The 17,311-nt window shown below is 52.7% G+C and overlaps 1 protein-coding gene across 1 annotated transcript; it reads left to right on the top strand.

Moving 5' to 3' along the window:
• The first annotated feature begins 864 nt into the window (after positions 1–864).
• ATP4A (ATPase, H+/K+ exchanging, alpha polypeptide) lies at positions 865–17,103 on the top strand. The gene is made up of 24 exons (XM_014536776.1): positions 865–909; positions 1,118–1,145; positions 1,397–1,476; positions 2,553–2,693; positions 2,781–2,840; positions 3,340–3,543; positions 4,653–4,766; positions 5,001–5,253; positions 5,545–5,813; positions 6,689–6,887; positions 7,261–7,370; positions 7,453–7,587; positions 8,374–8,566; positions 9,247–9,422; positions 10,498–10,634; positions 10,721–10,871; positions 10,967–11,135; positions 11,227–11,381; positions 12,730–12,853; positions 13,290–13,435; positions 14,691–14,824; positions 15,201–15,302; positions 15,394–15,485; positions 15,660–17,103. The coding sequence occupies exons 1-24, from the start codon at positions 865–867 to the stop codon at positions 15,686–15,688; spliced, it is 3,246 nt and encodes a 1,081-aa protein (XP_014392262.1). The 3' UTR covers positions 15,689–17,103.
• The last annotated feature ends 208 nt before the right edge of the window (positions 17,104–17,311 follow it).

Raw genomic sequence — 17,311 nt, forward strand, 5'->3', positions numbered from 1 at the left:
TCACCTGATTGATTCCCTCAATTGTTCTTGCCCAGCAACGGACCTGAACTTTCCCTGTTTCTGTGTGTGCTTTCTCTGTTCCTGTGCTGAACTTTCTGTTTCTATGTGTTTGTACACCTTGTTGCTACAGGCCCTCCCTTGTTTTCCCATGCCTCCCGCTTTGAGCCCAGAAACATTTTAAGATTTCTGCTTGTTTGGTTCCTGTGGTTAGGCTGCTCAAACTGTCATGTCTGCCCCTGTGTATGTTCCACCTGCCTTTGTTTTCCACTGGACCCCTGCCCTGTCTGCCTGCAGGGGTTTCAAGCTCACTTCTCTTAATAGTGCCTCAGTCTCTGCATCTGTGACATAGGTCATTGGGTTCCCTAATCTTCGCAGACACAACCCCATATCTGCCTCAGATTCTGGGCACTTTGGGGGTAGTGGGCTGGGGGGCCAGGGTGGTAGGGCTGGAGACAGGAGGGGCACCTGAGAAGATTCCAAGGGCCTTCCCCGTGCACCAGGTTTGTTTATGAACATTCCCAACCCCCGGGTGAGATGGATCCTGCTCAACGTTCAGAAATATTTGTGTGTCCAGGGAATGTTCCAGGTGTTATGTAGATATCAGCAAACACAACCTAGGCCCAGTCTTCCTTCTAGTACAACAAGGTCGTCACCAAACAAATAAAAATACAATACAATATCATGTTGGGATAAGGGGTGTGAATTAAGCAGGGCGAGTGGATGGAGCCTGAGGGGAGTGCAATATACAAGTAAGGACTCTCTGAAGAGATGGCATTTGAGCTGAGAAAGAGCCATGCAGATATCTAAGGAAGAGTAGCAGGCAGAAAAAGCTGCAGGTGCAAAGGCCCTGGGGCAGGAATGACCATGGTCTCTTATAAGTGCAGCAAGGAGGCCACTGAGCCAGGAGAGGTGAGCTGGAGCCAGATCTCATAGGAATGATTGTGGTGTTTATTCTGAGAGAACAGGAAAGCCCCTGGAGGGTTGTAAGCAGGGGAATGACACAAACTATTTTACATATGTGTCCTGGAGAGATGAATGCCAGTGGGCAAGTGGACACATTGTAAGGGGCAGTCAATGTGACTGTGATCTGCCTCTCTTTTGGGGTTTCCTGTGGCAGACTGGGGATCACCAGCTTGTGGGGGCGGGTATGGGAAGGAGCTGGGACTGCTTAACAGCTTTGACTTTCTTATGTGACCTGCCCCAGAGGAGAAGGACATCACCAAGGCAATTACCTTATCAGATAAAGGCACACTTGCCCCTGGAGATACGTTCACCCCTGAGGCCCAAGCATGAGATATCAAGGACCCACCAGGCAACCAGTCCAGCCTCTCATTGGTGCCCACAGAGGTCCCTCTGCCTGGGGTTGGAAGTCCCCAGACCTAAACCTGGCACCAAGCACCAAGCACCAAGCACCAAGTACAACATCAATCCAGGACCCTTCGTTTCCCCATCTGGGCAAGTTGGGGTGGAGACAAGGTAATGATTGAAAGGTGTGATGGCTAAAGCTGGATGTGTGGAGTACCCCTAGGAATCCTCCTTGAACCTCTCTGAGCCTCAGTTTCCCTCTCTGCACAATGGGAATAATAGTGGCATCTTCATGGGGGTTTATTGCAAGGATCCATGAGGTTACATGTGTGTAGGGCCTGGGCATACCTTGCACTGCAGTTGTGAAGTTTTGGGTTTTCCATTGCTGATCCCTTATGAAAACCAGGCTCCAGGGTCCCACGTGGGCTGGAATCCTGTTCCTGATACTTGTTACAACCATTAGGCCAAAGTTCTTAACCTCTCTGTGCCTCAGTTTCCTCATTTGTACAATGGAACATAACTTTATAGGGCTGTAAAGAGGAGCTAATGAAACATTTGCACAAAGCACCTGGGGGAAGCCCCCCACACAGTAAGTACTCCCTAAAGGACAGCCAGTGTAGTGACTGTTGGGAGCACCCTCCCCCTCCAGGTGTGGCACAAGCAGTATGTTCTAAAAATGGACACTCTGCAACCAACCTATTTGATTCTGAGTTCTGGCTCTTTCACACCCTATCTTGGGAACCGTGAGAATGTGACTTCACCCGTTTGTGCCTCAGTTTCCCCATGTATAAGGCAAAGTAAAAATAGTTCTCACTTCAAAGGGTTGTTGTGAGGTTAAGTTAGCACACAAAAGCACTCAGTACAGTTCCTGGAATATATGTTTGCTATTTTCTTGTTACTATGGATATTCCTATTCATTCCCTGACCTCAGTGGCAGGTTGTGATGGGGTCTGGGCAGGTTGGGCAGCCCAGTAAGGAATGCCTGAGCTGCCCAGGCCTAGAGGTCACCCCAAGGAGCCCTGTAATCAGCTGTAATCAGGCAGTCCTGCCCCACCTCCTCCTTCCCTGGGTATATCTGGGCTGGTCCAGATCCAGGCTCTGTATTGGCAAAGGAGGGCAGCTGCACTGGAAATCATGGGAAAGGCAGTGAGTGGGGTCTGGGGCCAGGGGTCGGGGGTGGGGAGGGTTGGAGGTTGGAGGCAGGGTTCTGGTGGGATCTGATGCCTCCCCTCTCCCCCTGCCCCCAGGAGAAATACGAGTTGTACTCAGTAGAGCTGGGTCCTGGCCCTGATGGGGACATGGCAGCCAAGCTGAGCAAGAAGAAGGCAGGCAGTGGAGGGGGCAAGAGAAAGGAGAAGCTGGAGAACATGAAGAAGGAGATGGAGATTGTGAGCATGGGGCTGAAGGGCTGGGTAGGGGGCTGGGGTGAGGGCCAGTGAGAGCTGGACAGTGAATGTCCTGCCCCCACCACACAGAATGACCACCAGCTGTCAGTAGCGGAGCTGGAACAGAAATATCAGACCAGTGCGACCAAGGTGAGCTGGGGGCAGAGGGAGGAGTGGGTGAAGAGATGGGTAACGGTGAAGAGAGAGAAAAAGGGAAAATGCATGAGAGAGAGAGACAGAGAGAGGTAGAGAGGGAGAGAGAGGAGGAGAGGAGAGAAAAGAAGCAGATAAAGAGCAACAAAGAAAGAGGCAGAGAGATGGGCAAGAAAGAGAAACAGGGTAGAGGCAACAGGAATACAGAGACAGAAAGTTGAGAGAGAGAGAGAGACATAAAGTGTGGAAGGGGAAAGGGACAGGAACAGAGACAAAGATAGAGAAAGAAGGAAAGAAAGAAAGAAAGAAAGAAAGAAAGAAAGAAAGAAAGAAAGAAAGAAAGAAAGAAAGAAAGAAAGAAAGAAAGAAAGAAAGAAAGAAAGGGGCACAAGGCAGATGGGGGAGCAGAGGGAGGGAAACAGGGGAAGGAGAGACAGAAGAGTGTATGGGAAGAGGAAAGCCCTTAGCAGCCACTGCCACCCCATCCTGTCCCCAGGGCCTGTCTGCCAGCTTGGCTGCGGAGCTGCTGCTGCGGGATGGGCCCAACGCGCTGCGGCCACCAAAGGGTACCCCAGAGTACGTCAAGTTCGCACGGCAGTTGGCAGGCGGTCTGCAGTGCCTCATGTGGGTGGCTGCTGCCATCTGCCTCATTGCCTTTGGCATCCAAGCCAGTGAGGGTGACCTCACCACTGACGACAATGTGAGTGTCGGGTACTAAGGGGACAGACACTGGACACGGGGTCCTGGAGGACAGAGAACATTAAGCATGAGACTCAGGACACCAGGGACATAGGATGGGGATGCAGAGACACAGAAATGCAGCTCCAAGACATGCTCATGGAGGTGGGGATTGACAGACCCAAGATCACAGGAGACAGAGCAGATAATGTGTCTCAGATGTGGAGGACATAGGTGGGGATACAAAGGCAAAGAAATGCAATACTTAAGAGTTGGGGCTAGGGAAATGGAGGACATGGGACAGATCAAGGACAGAGGGCACAGGGGACATTGGGAATAAGGGACAAAAGACTCAAGACACAGTACATGGAGAGACATAAGACATCAGACAGGGAAACACAGACACAGAGACTATCGAGATGGAGGACAAGAGGACATTAGATATATGACAGGGGTCAGAACAAGAGACATGGAGATTTAGGGACATGTGACTTTGAATGTGACATAGGATGGGGACTCAGAATTACATAGACATGGAAGACACTGGACATAGAAACTTGGAATTTGGAACCTGAGACTCTTGATCGTGAAGTTCACGGAATATGAAGCAGAAGACGGACAGCACACAGACACATGGAAACGGGACACGGGGGCACAGGAACTATTGTGCCCAGGGGACACAGGGGATGCCAGGCAGATTATGAAAACAGAATAGGAAACGTGGAGCACAGGAAATACAGGCTGTGGGAGTGTGAAGAGACACATGGCAGAGGACATGTAGAATGCGAGATTGGAGAACACAGGAAAAGGGGACCCATATGACCAAGGTACTTGGTGACATGGAGCACAAGTCATAGGCTATGGGGACATGAGAGACCTAGGATCCAGGGGCCAGAGAATATGGGATACACAAGACAATGAGAATTTGGGGCCGTTTAAGGTGGATATGAGGAATATGAGGATAGGAGACAAAAGCCACAGGGAATAGTGCATAAGGGTTCCTAGTAGGTGGGGAAAATCCTGGTGGAAGTGACCCTAAGAACACCAGGGGACCAGGGTACAGATCGGTGGCCTTGTACGGGGAGCTTCCAGCCTCTACTCATAAGCTGACTCCCTCACCTCCGCCCCCAGCTGTACTTGGCACTGGCTCTCATTGCTGTGGTTGTGGTCACCGGCTGCTTCGGCTACTATCAGGAATTTAAGAGCACCAACATCATCGCCAGCTTCAAGAACCTTGTGCCCCAGGTGGGTCCCACAGCCCTCCACCACTTCAGATTCCAGAGACTCCACACCAGCGCAGGCAGGCTCCTGGCATCTGTGTGGCCCCTGCCTTTAGGCCCAGCCTGCCCTTTGCCCTTGGCCTCCATCTGTCCCTATAGGTCCTCACCTCACCCCCTGTTCACCTCCCCACAACTCCATTGCACTCAGCAACTTCCAACCTCACCTGTTATCCACAACTCTGGTGCCCCTGCCCCACAGCAAGCAACTGTGATCCGAGATGGGGACAAGTTCCAGATCAACGCAGATCAGCTTGTGGTGGGTGACCTGGTGGAGATGAAGGGTGGGGACCGAGTGCCCGCCGACATCCGCATCCTCCAAGCCCAGGGCTGCAAGGTGGACAACTCCTCGCTGACGGGAGAGTCGGAGCCACAGACCCGCTCCCCTGAGTGTACACACGAGAGCCCACTGGAGACCCGCAACATCGCCTTCTTCTCCACCATGTGCCTCGAGGGTCCGTGAGGCCCTTGCCTGCCCACCCAGCTGACCACGCTGCCGCAGCACTCCCTATCCCTACCTCCATTGCCCTTCTTCTGCTACCTTCTGAGACACACTGCCTCCCATTTCACATGACCGCCACCTCTTTAAGTCGTACTACCTCTCTAGCTCCTGTTATTGCTACTCTCTTCCCAGGTCACACTGCCTCCACTGCCTTACATCACAGCCCCCTCCTTCAGTTCACGCTGCTGTGCATGCCTCACTGCTGCCCTCCCAGCCCTGAGTCACCCTCTTGGCCCCACTGCAGGCACAGCACAGGGCCTGGTGGTGAACACGGGTGACCGTACCATCATCGGGCGCATCGCATCACTGGCTTCTGGAGTAGAAAATGAGAAAACACCCATCGCTATCGAGATTGAACATTTTGTGGACATCATTGCAGGCTTAGCCATCCTCTTTGGTGCCACATTTTTTGTGGTGGCCATGTGCATTGGCTACACCTTCCTGCGGGCCATGGTCTTTTTCATGGCCATTGTGGTAGCCTATGTACCGGAGGGGCTGCTGGCCACTGTCACGGTGAGTTGGGGAGGCAGAAGGGCGGTCCATCTGTCCATTCATCCAGGCTTCCCTCCACCATCTCCCATCTTCCTATCTGTCTATCTATTTATTCACCTCCCATCCTCCCACCCACCTTCTCATCGTCCATCTTTCCCTCCCACCCCCCATCCCTCCACCTATCCATCCAGTCAGCAAACATTCCTGAGGCTTCTGTGGGCCATGTCCTGTGCCACATGCTAAGGACTCAGAGATGAAAAGGCAGGGTCCTTGACTGAAGGAGGCTGAGGCTTGAGGGTGTGGACAACCTTCAACAGTCAGTTCAGAGGAGGCTGAGGGAATGTTCATTTTCTTATTTTGTTGATTTGTTAATCCTCATCTGAGTATATATTTTTTCCATTGCTTTAGAGAGAGTGGAAGGAAGGGGAGAGAGATATGGGGGTTGGGGGGAGAGAGAGGAAGAGAGAGAGAGAAACATTGATGTGTCGATTGCTTGCCTCCCGCACTGACTGCTGCTGGGGATCGAACCTGCATCCCAGGTGCATGCTCTGGACTGTGAATTGAACCTGTGACCCTCCAGTGCACAGGCCAATGCTCTGAACCACACTGGCCACATTTCTCATTTTAATTGTGTTGATAAGTGAACTTACAGAACCTCGGCTAGGGCAGCTTACAGAGGGGCCTGGCTCTGTTTATCTGGGTGAATTAGGGAGGCATCCCAAGTAGGAAGCACAGGTTGAACAAAAGGGTGTAGGCAAGAGAAAGCCTGGGTTTTGTGGGGGAATGCTGCATAATCAGTACTGTGGCTGGGGTAAGGGATCCCCAATGCCAAGAGGAGGGAAGTGGGTCTGGAAGCAAAGACTGGTCTCCAGGTGGCTTTTCTCACCTTCACCCAGGTCTGCCTGTCTCTGACAGCCAAGAGGCTGGCCAGCAAGAACTGTGTAGTCAAGAACCTGGAAGCAGTGGAGACACTGGGCTCCACGTCAGTGATCTGCTCTGACAAGACGGGGACCCTCACTCAGAACCGCATGACTGTGTCCCATCTGTGGTTCGACAACCACATCCACTCAGCTGACACCACGGAAGACCAGTCAGGTTTGGGAGTCCGACGAGACAGGGCCTGGAGCAGGAGGGAGGCTTAGATGGGAGCTCGGAGGTTACTGAAGAGAACCTGGGAGGGCTATGCATTCATGGAGAGGAACTCCAACCAGATGGGCCCAGAGTCCAGGGCGGGGCTTGGTATGGAGTCTCAGGGGACTCTCATGGGAGACTCCACACTGGGTCTGAAGAGAGGGCTCCGTCTTAGGGTATGAGGGAGGGTTTGGGTCCCACACAGGTCTGGAGAGGGGAATCCTGTCCTAAATTGGGGGAGGGGGGTTCGGTTGTGATGTGGGAGAGCCGCCGCTCTGTGTCTGGTGCAGTCTGGTGTAGTTGCCTCGAGGCCCCAGCCTGGGCGTCTGTCCTCCAGGGCAGACGTTTGACCAGTCCTCGGAGACATGGCGGGCGCTCTGCCGCGTGCTCACCCTGTGCAACCGAGCTGCCTTCAAGTCGGGCCAGGACGCGGTGCCCGTGCCAAAGGTGAGAGCCGGGGGACTTGGGGGATAACGGGAGCCGGGAGCCTGGGACAGCCCGGCGCGCACCTGACGCCCTCTCCTCCCAGCGCATCGTGATCGGGGACGCATCAGAGACGGCGCTGCTGAAGTTCTCCGAGCTGACGCTGGGCAACGCCATGGGCTACCGAGAACGCTTCCCCAAAGTCTGCGAGATCCCCTTCAACTCCACCAACAAGTTCCAGGTGCGAGCCCGCCCTGGCCGGCCCCCACTGCCAGCCCGCCCACAGCAAGCCCGGCTCACTGTAGTCTCCACCCACATTCGGGGCTGGCCTGCGGCTGGGCTTCGCTGTCTCCTCCCTCTCGCCCGGCTCCCTTCTCGCCCGGCTCCCTTCTCGCCCGGCTCCCTTCTCGCCCGGCTCCCTTCTCGCCCACCTTTCTCGCCCACCTATGGCCAGGCCACGCCCAGCCCTTACCCCCGGGCTCTTCGCCTGCTCTCTGCTGTCAGGACTCCACCTCCAAAGCCCACCTATGGCCAGGCCACGCCCAGCCCTTAGCCCCGGGCTCTTCGCCTGCTCTCTGCTGTCAGGACTCCGACAGGTGCCGGACCAACTCCGGCGCTCAATCAGTCCATTCCCGGCACCCAGGCCCATAACTACAGCCCCTCCCCAAACCTCGGCCTCTAGCGAGGACCTGCCCAGCCCCTACCAGTCAGCCATGGGGAACCTTTTGAGCTCGGCGTGTCAGCATTTTGAAAAACCCTAACTTAACTCTGGTGCCGTGTCACATATAGAAATTTTTTGATATTTGCAACCATAGTAAAACAAAGACTTATATTTTTGATATTTATTTTATATATTTAAATGCCATTTAACAAAGAAAAATCAACCAAAAAAATGAGTTCGCGTGTCACCTCTGACACGCGTGTCATAGTTTCGCCATCACTGCCTAGTCACCCTAAGGCTCTTCGGTCAGCCCCGCCCCCTTCCCTCTCCACCCGGCCCACTACACCGTCTGCTGATGGCCTGCAGCTGTCCATCCACACCCTGGAGGACCCGCGGGACCCGCGGCACGTGTTGGTGATGAAGGGCGCCCCTGAGCGTGTGCTGGAGCGCTGTAGCTCCATCCTCATCAAGGGCCAGGAGCTGCCCCTGGACGAGCAATGGCGTGAGGCCTTCCAGACGGCTTACCTCAGCCTGGGAGGCCTGGGCGAACGCGTGCTGGGTGAGATGGCCAGGGCGGGGTAGTGAGGGGGAAACCGGTGTTTAAGAAGCTAGCACAGAGCGAGGCCAATCCTCCCTGCCCTTTCCTGACTGCTGACCTGCCCCAGTCTACACACTCACCTTTGTTTTCCCCTATTTCACTCCTGATCTCTGCCTATGCCCAATTCCTACCTTGTCTCAGCCTCTCCAGACCTGTCCTCACTTGGACCTTCCCTATCCTGACCTGACCTTTGACCCATTGGTTTTCCTAGCTCTTGCCCCAATTGATGATCTGCCTTTGCTTTCACCTCCACCTTTCAGAGTCCTCCTCTTGACCCTTTGACCTTCCCCAATCCTTGTCCTGACCTCTGACCTCCCCCAATTCTGTCCTGACTCCTTAAACTTTCCTAACCCCTTCCTCGGCCCTGGAAGGCACAGACTTGTGGTCTAATTCTGGAGTTTTCATTTCACTTGCTGTGCAATGACTGGCAGGAATTGTCCCCTATCTAAGCCTGTTTTTTCATCTGCAAGAGGAGGATCCTAGTAGGCTCACAGGGTGGGTGTAAGAATAGATTCAGATAATGTGAATGAAGGGTGCAGCACAGGGTCAGGCATCACGGGTGCTTGGTGCAAGGGGCCTGGCCTTGCTAGCAAAGGGTCCACTCAGGACTCTTTCTCTGATTTTTCCTATTTTCTGATCAGGCTTCTGCCAGCTCTACCTGAGTGAGAAGGACTACCCGCCTGGCTATGCCTTCGACGTGGAGGCCATGAACTTTCCAACCAGTGGTCTGTGCTTTGCGGGACTTGTGTCCATGATAGACCCGCCCCGGGCCACTGTCCCTGATGCTGTGCTCAAGTGCCGCACAGCAGGCATTCGGGTATGCCACTTGGGAAAGGACCAGGCAGGGGCAAGAACAGAAGATGGCAGTATTTGGGGATGAGGAACCCTGTGTTATCTGAAAATAGCTTGAATCAAAAAGGGAATATATTGGTTCATGAAACTAAAAGTTCTGGGGAATGAAGCTTCAGATATAGCTGCATGCAAGCGTTCAGTGTCATTAGGAATTTGCCTTCATGTGCCAGCTCTGCTTTTCTCTCTGCTGGCTTTATTCTCAAGCAGTCCCTCCATTTTGGTAGACAAACATGACCATCCCCCAGCAGCTCCAACTTACCTGTTTAGCCACCCACTCTTTCTGTGCCTCTTTTGCAGTTGCACTAGATGGGGTCACATGTTCATCCCTGAGCAGTCACTGTGGCTGGGGGATAGAATACCTTGGCCAGAGACCTCAACTAGAAGCTGGGGGGAGGAGTGATTCCCCAAAGACAAATCAAGGGCGGGAGAGTCAATGCTGAGCAAACATCACCCCCAAGTCTTTCCCATGGTCTGGAAGACCCTGTAGACCTGAGCACAGTTACTTTTCGAAGCCCATTCCTTAGTTCTCTACCTCTTGTTCACTCCTCTCCAGTCATCTTGGCCTGCCCGTTGTTCCTCCAATAGTTCAGGCATGTTCTCACCTCTATCATTTTGCACTGGCTGTTTCCTTTGCCAGGAACACTCTTCCCCCCAGATTTCTATGTGGCCAACTCTCACCTCTTTCAGGTGTCTGCTCAAATGTCACCTTCTTGACAGGCTTTCTCTGGACACACTTAAAATTGAACCCCCCCCCCCCTTTTTTTTTTCACCCAACACTTGCCATCCCCTTTGCCCAGTTTAATTCCCCCTCCTTTTAACATGCTATATCATTCATTTCTAATTAAAAAATTGTTCTGTCTCTCACACCAAAATGTCAACTCCATGAAGACAGGGATTTTTGTCTGTTTTGTCTCTGCTACTTCCAAGGCACACAGCAAGTGGTCACAATTGGTTGAATAAATGAATGAGTATATCACCAGGAAAGACAGCAAGAATGGGCTGATATGAAGGAGTCAAGGGTCTGCTGGTCCTTCCCACAGGTGATTATGGTGACAGGTGACCACCCCATCACAGCCAAGGCTATTGCGGCCAGTGTGGGCATCATCTCTGAAGGCAGTGAGACAGTGGAGGACATCGCTGCTCGTCTCCGTGTGCCTGTAGAGCAGGTTAATCGGAAGTAAGCCCCCTTCAGCCTCCCCATGGATCTTCCCATGCCCTACCCGGACTGAGGGCCCAGTGATGCCCTCCCACCTTCCTCCCCAGGGATGCCCGTGCCTGCGTGATCAATGGCATGCAGCTGAAGGACATGGACCCATCAGAGCTGGTCGAGGTGCTGCGCACCCACCCTGAGATGGTGTTTGCTCGTACGAGTCCCCAGCAGAAGCTAGTGATTGTGGAGAGCTGCCAGCGACTGGTGCGACCTTGCTGATGGAGGTGGGCAGAAGGGCTGGGCTGGCCCTGGGCTGGCCTTTCACTGACCACCTGCCCACTTCCACCCATTCCCTGCAGGGTGCAATCGTGGCTGTGACAGGGGATGGTGTCAATGACTCCCCAGCCCTGAAGAAGGCAGACATTGGTGTGGCCATGGGCATTGCTGGCTCAGATGCTGCCAAAAATGCAGCCGACATGATCCTGCTGGATGACAACTTTGCCTCCATTGTGACGGGCGTGGAGCAGGGTCCGGGCTGGGTCAGAGATAGGGGCAGGAAGTGTGGGCACAGGAGGAAGTGTTCTGCGAGGAGGCTGAGGTGCCTACTGTACTCCCATAGGCCGACTGATCTTCGACAATCTGAAGAAGTCCATCGCTTACACATTGACCAAGAACATCCCTGAACTGACGCCATACCTCATTTACATCACTGTCAGTGTGCCCTTGCCCCTCGGGTGCATCACTATCCTCTTCATAGAACTCTGCACTGACATTGTGAGTCTATAGCCCCATGCCTCCTCCCACACGTGGCCATAGACGTATGTCCATAGTTAGACATGATGGGCAGAGACCACCACATTCACTCTTGGAGATAGACAGGCAGGAAGGTAGACACAGACAGAACTACACACAGGTAAATGCTTAGGTAGGTATGGACAAAACCCATGGACATAACCCATGGACACACATGGACTCAGATACAGATACTCAGATAAACAAAAGTATTAACAGATACAGATGTCTGGCTAAACTTGGATCATAGACAGACATCTCTCAATAGGTATGGGCAAATAAATACCGTCAGATAGACTCAGGCAGACAGATATGAAAGAGCCACAAATGTAACCAGAAGCTGGCCATATTGACATGTTTATTCAACAACTTACATAGTGCCTAGTCTGGACCAGGCACACATTAATTTACTTTTGTCCTCATAGCCACTCTATGACATGGGCTTTATTTATCACCCTTGTTTTACTGATGAGCTCATTGGGCATAGGTAGGTTGAGTAACTTGCCCCAGGTTACACAGCTAATAAGTGGCACAGCAGGGATATGAGGCCAGGCAGTCAGATGCCCCAGAGCCTGTGCTCTTGATCTGTACACCCTGCTGCCACTCTGTAGTCACACACATATGGGGTGGAACATGTTTTTTTCCTGCCAAGATCCATTTGGATATTTACAACATCATTTGCTTAATATAATTTACTTAATATAAGTTATGTTGCTATGAAAAAAGTTCCTAGACTTATTGGATTTTGAGTCCTGCATAAGGTTGCCTTGGCAGGGCCAGACCAAATGATTTTGTGGGCCTCATATGGCCATGGGCTGGACATTCTCCACCCCTGGATACAGAGAAACAAAGATAGTGACAGACATAGAAGCAGGGACACAGAGTCACAAAAGCAGAGACACAGTCACAGAGAAAGATACCAGAGATGGGGACAAAGAAACAAAGTAAGAGAAGAAAAGAGAGAGGCCCAAGACTAGAGTACCCCAGAGTAAAAAACAGAGACAGAGAAGGAGGAGGCAGCAGCAAGGGAGGAGACAGAGACAGAAATGGGGAGAGACTATGCAGTAGTGCAGACAAATGCAGATGTTCTGATAGAGACGGACAGCAGGACATATGTGGACACAGATGTGGAGTAGATATGCCAACACTCCTGACAGGGGCCAGCTGGACCTAGGCTGTTCAGGCAGGTGTGGCTATGTAGTCACTGCAGGTCTTACCTCCTAACCTCAGTCCTATCACTGCTCACCGGCAAGGGGGAGGAGAGCTCCATAGAGTAGGGGACTGGGGCCCAGGAAAACCCTTAACCCAGGTTGCTTCTGCTTCTGGACAGTTCCCATCTGTGTCCCTGGCTTATGAGAAGGCTGAGAGTGACATCATGCATCTGCGGCCACGGAACCCTAAGCGTGACCGATTAGTCAACGAGCCCCTGGCTGCCTACTCCTACTTCCAGATCGGTGAGTTACCCATGGGGCTGGGAAGCCTGGGGCTCTCCTGCAGGGCTGCTCACCTGCCTTGGGGTCTCTAACTGAGGCTCTGGCTTGTTCTGGATTTTGGTGTCTGCATTTGATCCTGGGTCTCTGTCATTCTGAGTTTTATCTGTACATTATGGTTTCTATGATCCCCTGTGTCCCTTCTCTGCCTCTGTTCTCTATGATCCTGTCTCTGGGTTGTTGCCTTCTTCTGGCAATTTTGAGTTCTCTGGTGTCTCTGTCACTCTCTGTGCTGTCTTTAGTGTCCTTGTCAATCTCCTGGGGCCTTGTCTCTCTGTGTCTGTCTCTCCATGTCTGCTCCTGTCATTCTCATGTCATCATTTCTGTGTCCCTATCTCTCTGTGTCCCTGACTCCGTGTATCTGTCTCTGTGTTTCCATCTGTCTCCCTGCCCCTCCCAGGTGCCATCCAGTCATTTGCTGGCTTCACTGACTACTTCACGGCCATGGCCCAGGAGGGCTGGTTCCCACTGCTGTGCGTGGGGCTGCGGCCACAATGGGAGAACCACCACCTACAAGATCTGCAGGACAGCTATGGCCAGGAGTGGGTGAGTCCCATGACTTCCTTATTTCCAATGCCACCAATCTAGTGTGTGGTACCCATACAAACTGAGCTCAGCCAGAGCATCCCAGACACCCAGACTCCCTGCCAGTTCTGGGGCAGAGGGCCTTTCTTTACTGTATCTTGCTCTAAACTCTTGCTTCTGATGATCCCAGCTGCAGATGGTCCTCTCCCTGCCCTGACAGTAACACATCATCTCAGGTGTGGAACCAGGCCCCTATTCTGTTATTTTTCCTGTAGCACTAACACAGAGTATATGCATTTGTGGCTGACTTTAATGAAGGTCTGGAGCACAGAGGTCAGACCTGATTGGCAGGTGTGTTTAGCTTGTCCTGTGGAGTTACAGATCAGGTTATTTCCCTTAAACATTTACTGCCATGGTTAGAATGTAGACCGTAGGAGCCAGGCTGCGTTGGATTCATATAGTATGCCATGTTCCTCACTGGTGTAACCCTGGGCAAGTTGCTTTGACTCACTGTGTCCATTTTCTCACCTCTAAAGTGGAGAGAACACTGATGTCTACCCCAGTGATGTTCAGTGTGGCCCCTAGACCAGCAGCATCAGCATCAGCATCACATAGGAACTTACTTGAAATGCAAATGATCAGCTCCTACCTCAGACGTCTGGGGTCAGAAACTTTGGGGGCAGGCCTGGAATCTGTTTTAATCAGCCCTTCCGGGGTTCTGGTGCACACTGAAATGAGTACCACCAATCTACCTCATGGGAATATTGGATTAAATGAGATAAAACATGTGAAACACTTGGTACCTGCAGCATAGGAAGTGTTCCCCACACAATGAGCTGGTATTAAAAAGTTATATTGAAGAAATGAACTGAATAGTGACTGCCCCTTTAAGTGCTGTTCCCCATAGGCCTACCTGGTCCACTTCACTTATATTTGCCATCTGCCTGGGCCCTGGAATCACAGGACTTTGCAAATCCTGCCGTGGGATTCCAATTCCTTTTCCCCAGGTCCCTTATTTCGGGTGCCAGGAAATTCTCCCTTCCTTCTTTCTTTATGAAAGCAATTGGATGACCTGTCGCCTATCCATGCACTGACCCCAAGCTCTGCTAGACCGTTTCTGCGCCTCACACTGTGGGTCCTACAAACCTAGCAGATCCTGTGCCTCTCCTTTCCAAGGCTCTGATGCAGGGGAAAGGGCAGTTAAGGCCCCCTGAGTACCAGGCTGGCTGCAGAGGCTCTCCCATTGGGCTCAGGCTGCTTTTGTTCCCCGTTCCAGACATTTGGGCAGCGCCTGTACCAGCAGTACACTTGCTACACCGTGTTCTTCATCAGCATCGAGATGTGCCAGATCGCTGACGTTCTCATTCGAAAGACACGCCGCCTCTCTGCCTTCCAGCAGGGCTTCTTCAGGTGTCCCCAGCCCTGTCCTCAAGCCCTAGTCCCAACTTCCATCAGGTCCTGACCAGGGCTTACTGCAGTCAGCGAACACCAGCACCGAATGTACAGATGTGCCAGGTGCTAATATTCCTTATCGATAGCTGGTCAGTAGCTCCCACCATGTGCCTTTCAACTGGCCCCTCCATGTTTCATCAACTAAAGGGATGATGCTGATAGGCCAGCACTGTTGCGGAGGGGCAGACCACTCCTGTGTTAAATGTTTAGAACATCTCCCTGCTGCTAATGGCATCTGACCTGCTCTGACCAGTACCTTATCTGACCCCCAGTTCCTAAAGGCTTTGTCCTGAGTCCGGCAGTCTGAGCCTGTTCTACCCTGTGCCACCCGCAGGAACAAGATCCTGGTGCTGGCCATTGTGTTCCAGATCTGCATCGGCTGTTTCCTGTGCTACTGCCCGGGAATGCCCAACATCTTCAACTTCATGCCCATTCGGTGAGGGGTCATGAGGTGTGAGCAGAGGGATGGGCATGTGGGACACAGACTGGGGATGGCCCTCACCTTGTCATCTCCCCTGTGCTTTCAGGTTCCAGTGGTGGCTGGTCCCCATGCCCTTTGGCCTCCTCATCTTCGTCTATGATGAGCTCCGGAAACTTGGAGTTCGCTGTTGCCCAGGGAGTGAGTGTGGAGACTGGAGGTCTGGGGGCTGGGGGCTGAAATGTTCTCAGAGCAGCTGTCCAACCTTTGGCCTTCACACTTGACCTCCAAATCAAACTGCCACAACCTCTGAGACCCTGGCCCCACCTCCTGACCCCTCTCCCCTCAGCACTGAGTCTTTGTTTTCTCTCCCAGGCTGGTGGGACCAGGAACTCTACTATTAGAGGGACTGCTGTCTTCAAGTCATCCCTGCCTCTACCACAGACAGGTTGGGGCAAGACTCATGGGACTGTCTGGACAGTCACCAAAACACCTGAGCGAGCAAGAGTCCTAGCCTGACCTGTGTCTGTTCCTGTGTAGCCCATGGCACCCCAACCTGGAAGGGACCCTCCCTACTGCCCTTCCCCATCCAAAAGGGGCCCAACTTCTTGGAGGAAGTCCCTAGGCCCAGTCCTCCGAGCTGGCCTGGGGAAGCCCCCATCTGAGGGGGGAGGTTTGATGGGGAGGAGCTAGTAGCTCCTGTGAGGTGGGGTGCCTGGGGGCTCTTCTTTAAAACACACTTGTGTCTGCGTAATCGTAATAAACCAGCTCACAGTGACTGCTTTTTAATTTGGTGTGGCACCGTCTTAAGTGGTTTTCATGAGCCCCTTTGGTCCCACAATCCTACAACTTAGGGGATATTTGTTCAGGGCTGTATCTCCAGTTCCTCGAACACAGCCTGGCACACAGTAGGCACTCAATAACCCTTCCTTGGGAAAATAAAGTCCCATTTCTTTGCCTAGGGTTAAAGCACTTAAAGGTGAGTTGGATGTGACCACAGGCACCCTCCAGAGCACTCAACCACTCCACTAACCTAAACACTGCCTCTGGGCTCTCTTTCTCAGCACCCATTCTCCCTTTGGGGAGACTCCTTGATACAGGGTGTTAAAATCTTTCCCACCTCAGGCTGTCCCCGCCCTCCAGCCTTCACAGGTGTCTCCACTTGTTCATTCCTTTGCAAAGCAATGGGCATCCCAACCTACTCCTGGGATGAAACTCACAGGCTCCTCCTTACACCCTCACCTAAAAGCTAAGCTTCCAACTGCCAGAAATTCCCGTCCCGGGCCCTCCACCTCCCTCTGGCCACACTCTTTCTTGTCTCTTTTCCCCTTTCTCTAATGAGTCTCTCTGGCTAGGCCCCTGGCTTCTCCCTCCTCTTCATCACAGTACCCCTGCCCACATCTCAGTTCTGTCTCTAGCTTCCCCAGGCATGTCTGAGGACCCACACTCATCTCTGTATCACCCTCCAAACCTGCTCCCATCCACTGTCCCATCAGTAGGTTCCTCCTCCTAGGAAAATGTGATGAGACCTTGGGAAGGGCTCTTCACTCCTTTCTCATCTGTCATTTTCACAATCCCCCCACCACACAGAAAATACCAGGCTTTTGGTCACCACCTCCACTCTGCCTATAGCCACTCTCCTTTCGCCATCCCTGTCCTGGTCCAGTCCTGATTTTCTGGCCTCAGTCTCCCCACCCACAGTGGCCACAGAAATCTTAACAAAGCCAAATCTGACCCTGTCTTCCCCTCACATAGAACTTTCCCTAGTTCCCCATTGTCCCTGCTCAATTCCTCAGCCCAACCCTGGGAGCCTTCTGGGATCCAGACCCTGACTTGTTCACTTCCGCCATCCCTGTCCTGGTCCAGTCCTGATTTTCTGGCCTCAGTCTCCCTACCCACAGTGGCCACAGAAATCTTAACAAAGCCAAATCTGACCCTGTCTTCCCCTCACATAGAACTCTCCCTAGTTCCCCATTGTCCCTGCTCAATTCCTCAGCCCAACCCTGGGAGCCTTCTGGGATCCAGAC

The sequence above is a fragment of the Myotis brandtii genome, unplaced genomic scaffold (genome assembly GCF_000412655.1).
Source record: "Myotis brandtii unplaced genomic scaffold, ASM41265v1 scaffold165, whole genome shotgun sequence".
NCBI lineage: Eukaryota > Metazoa > Chordata > Mammalia > Chiroptera > Vespertilionidae > Myotis > Myotis brandtii.

Excerpts from the sequence above, each read along its gene's own strand:
- ATP4A (XM_014536776.1), top strand. The coding sequence starts at position 865 with ATGGTCTCTTATAAGTGCAGCAAGGAGGCCACTGAGCCAGGAGAG. Across the intron at positions 3,544-4,652 it reads ACCTCACCACTGACGACAAT|CTGTACTTGGCACTGGCTCT; the intron begins GTGAGTGTCGGG and ends CTCCGCCCCCAG. Across the intron at positions 9,423-10,497 it reads GCCGCACAGCAGGCATTCGG|GTGATTATGGTGACAGGTGA; the intron begins GTATGCCACTTG and ends TCCTTCCCACAG.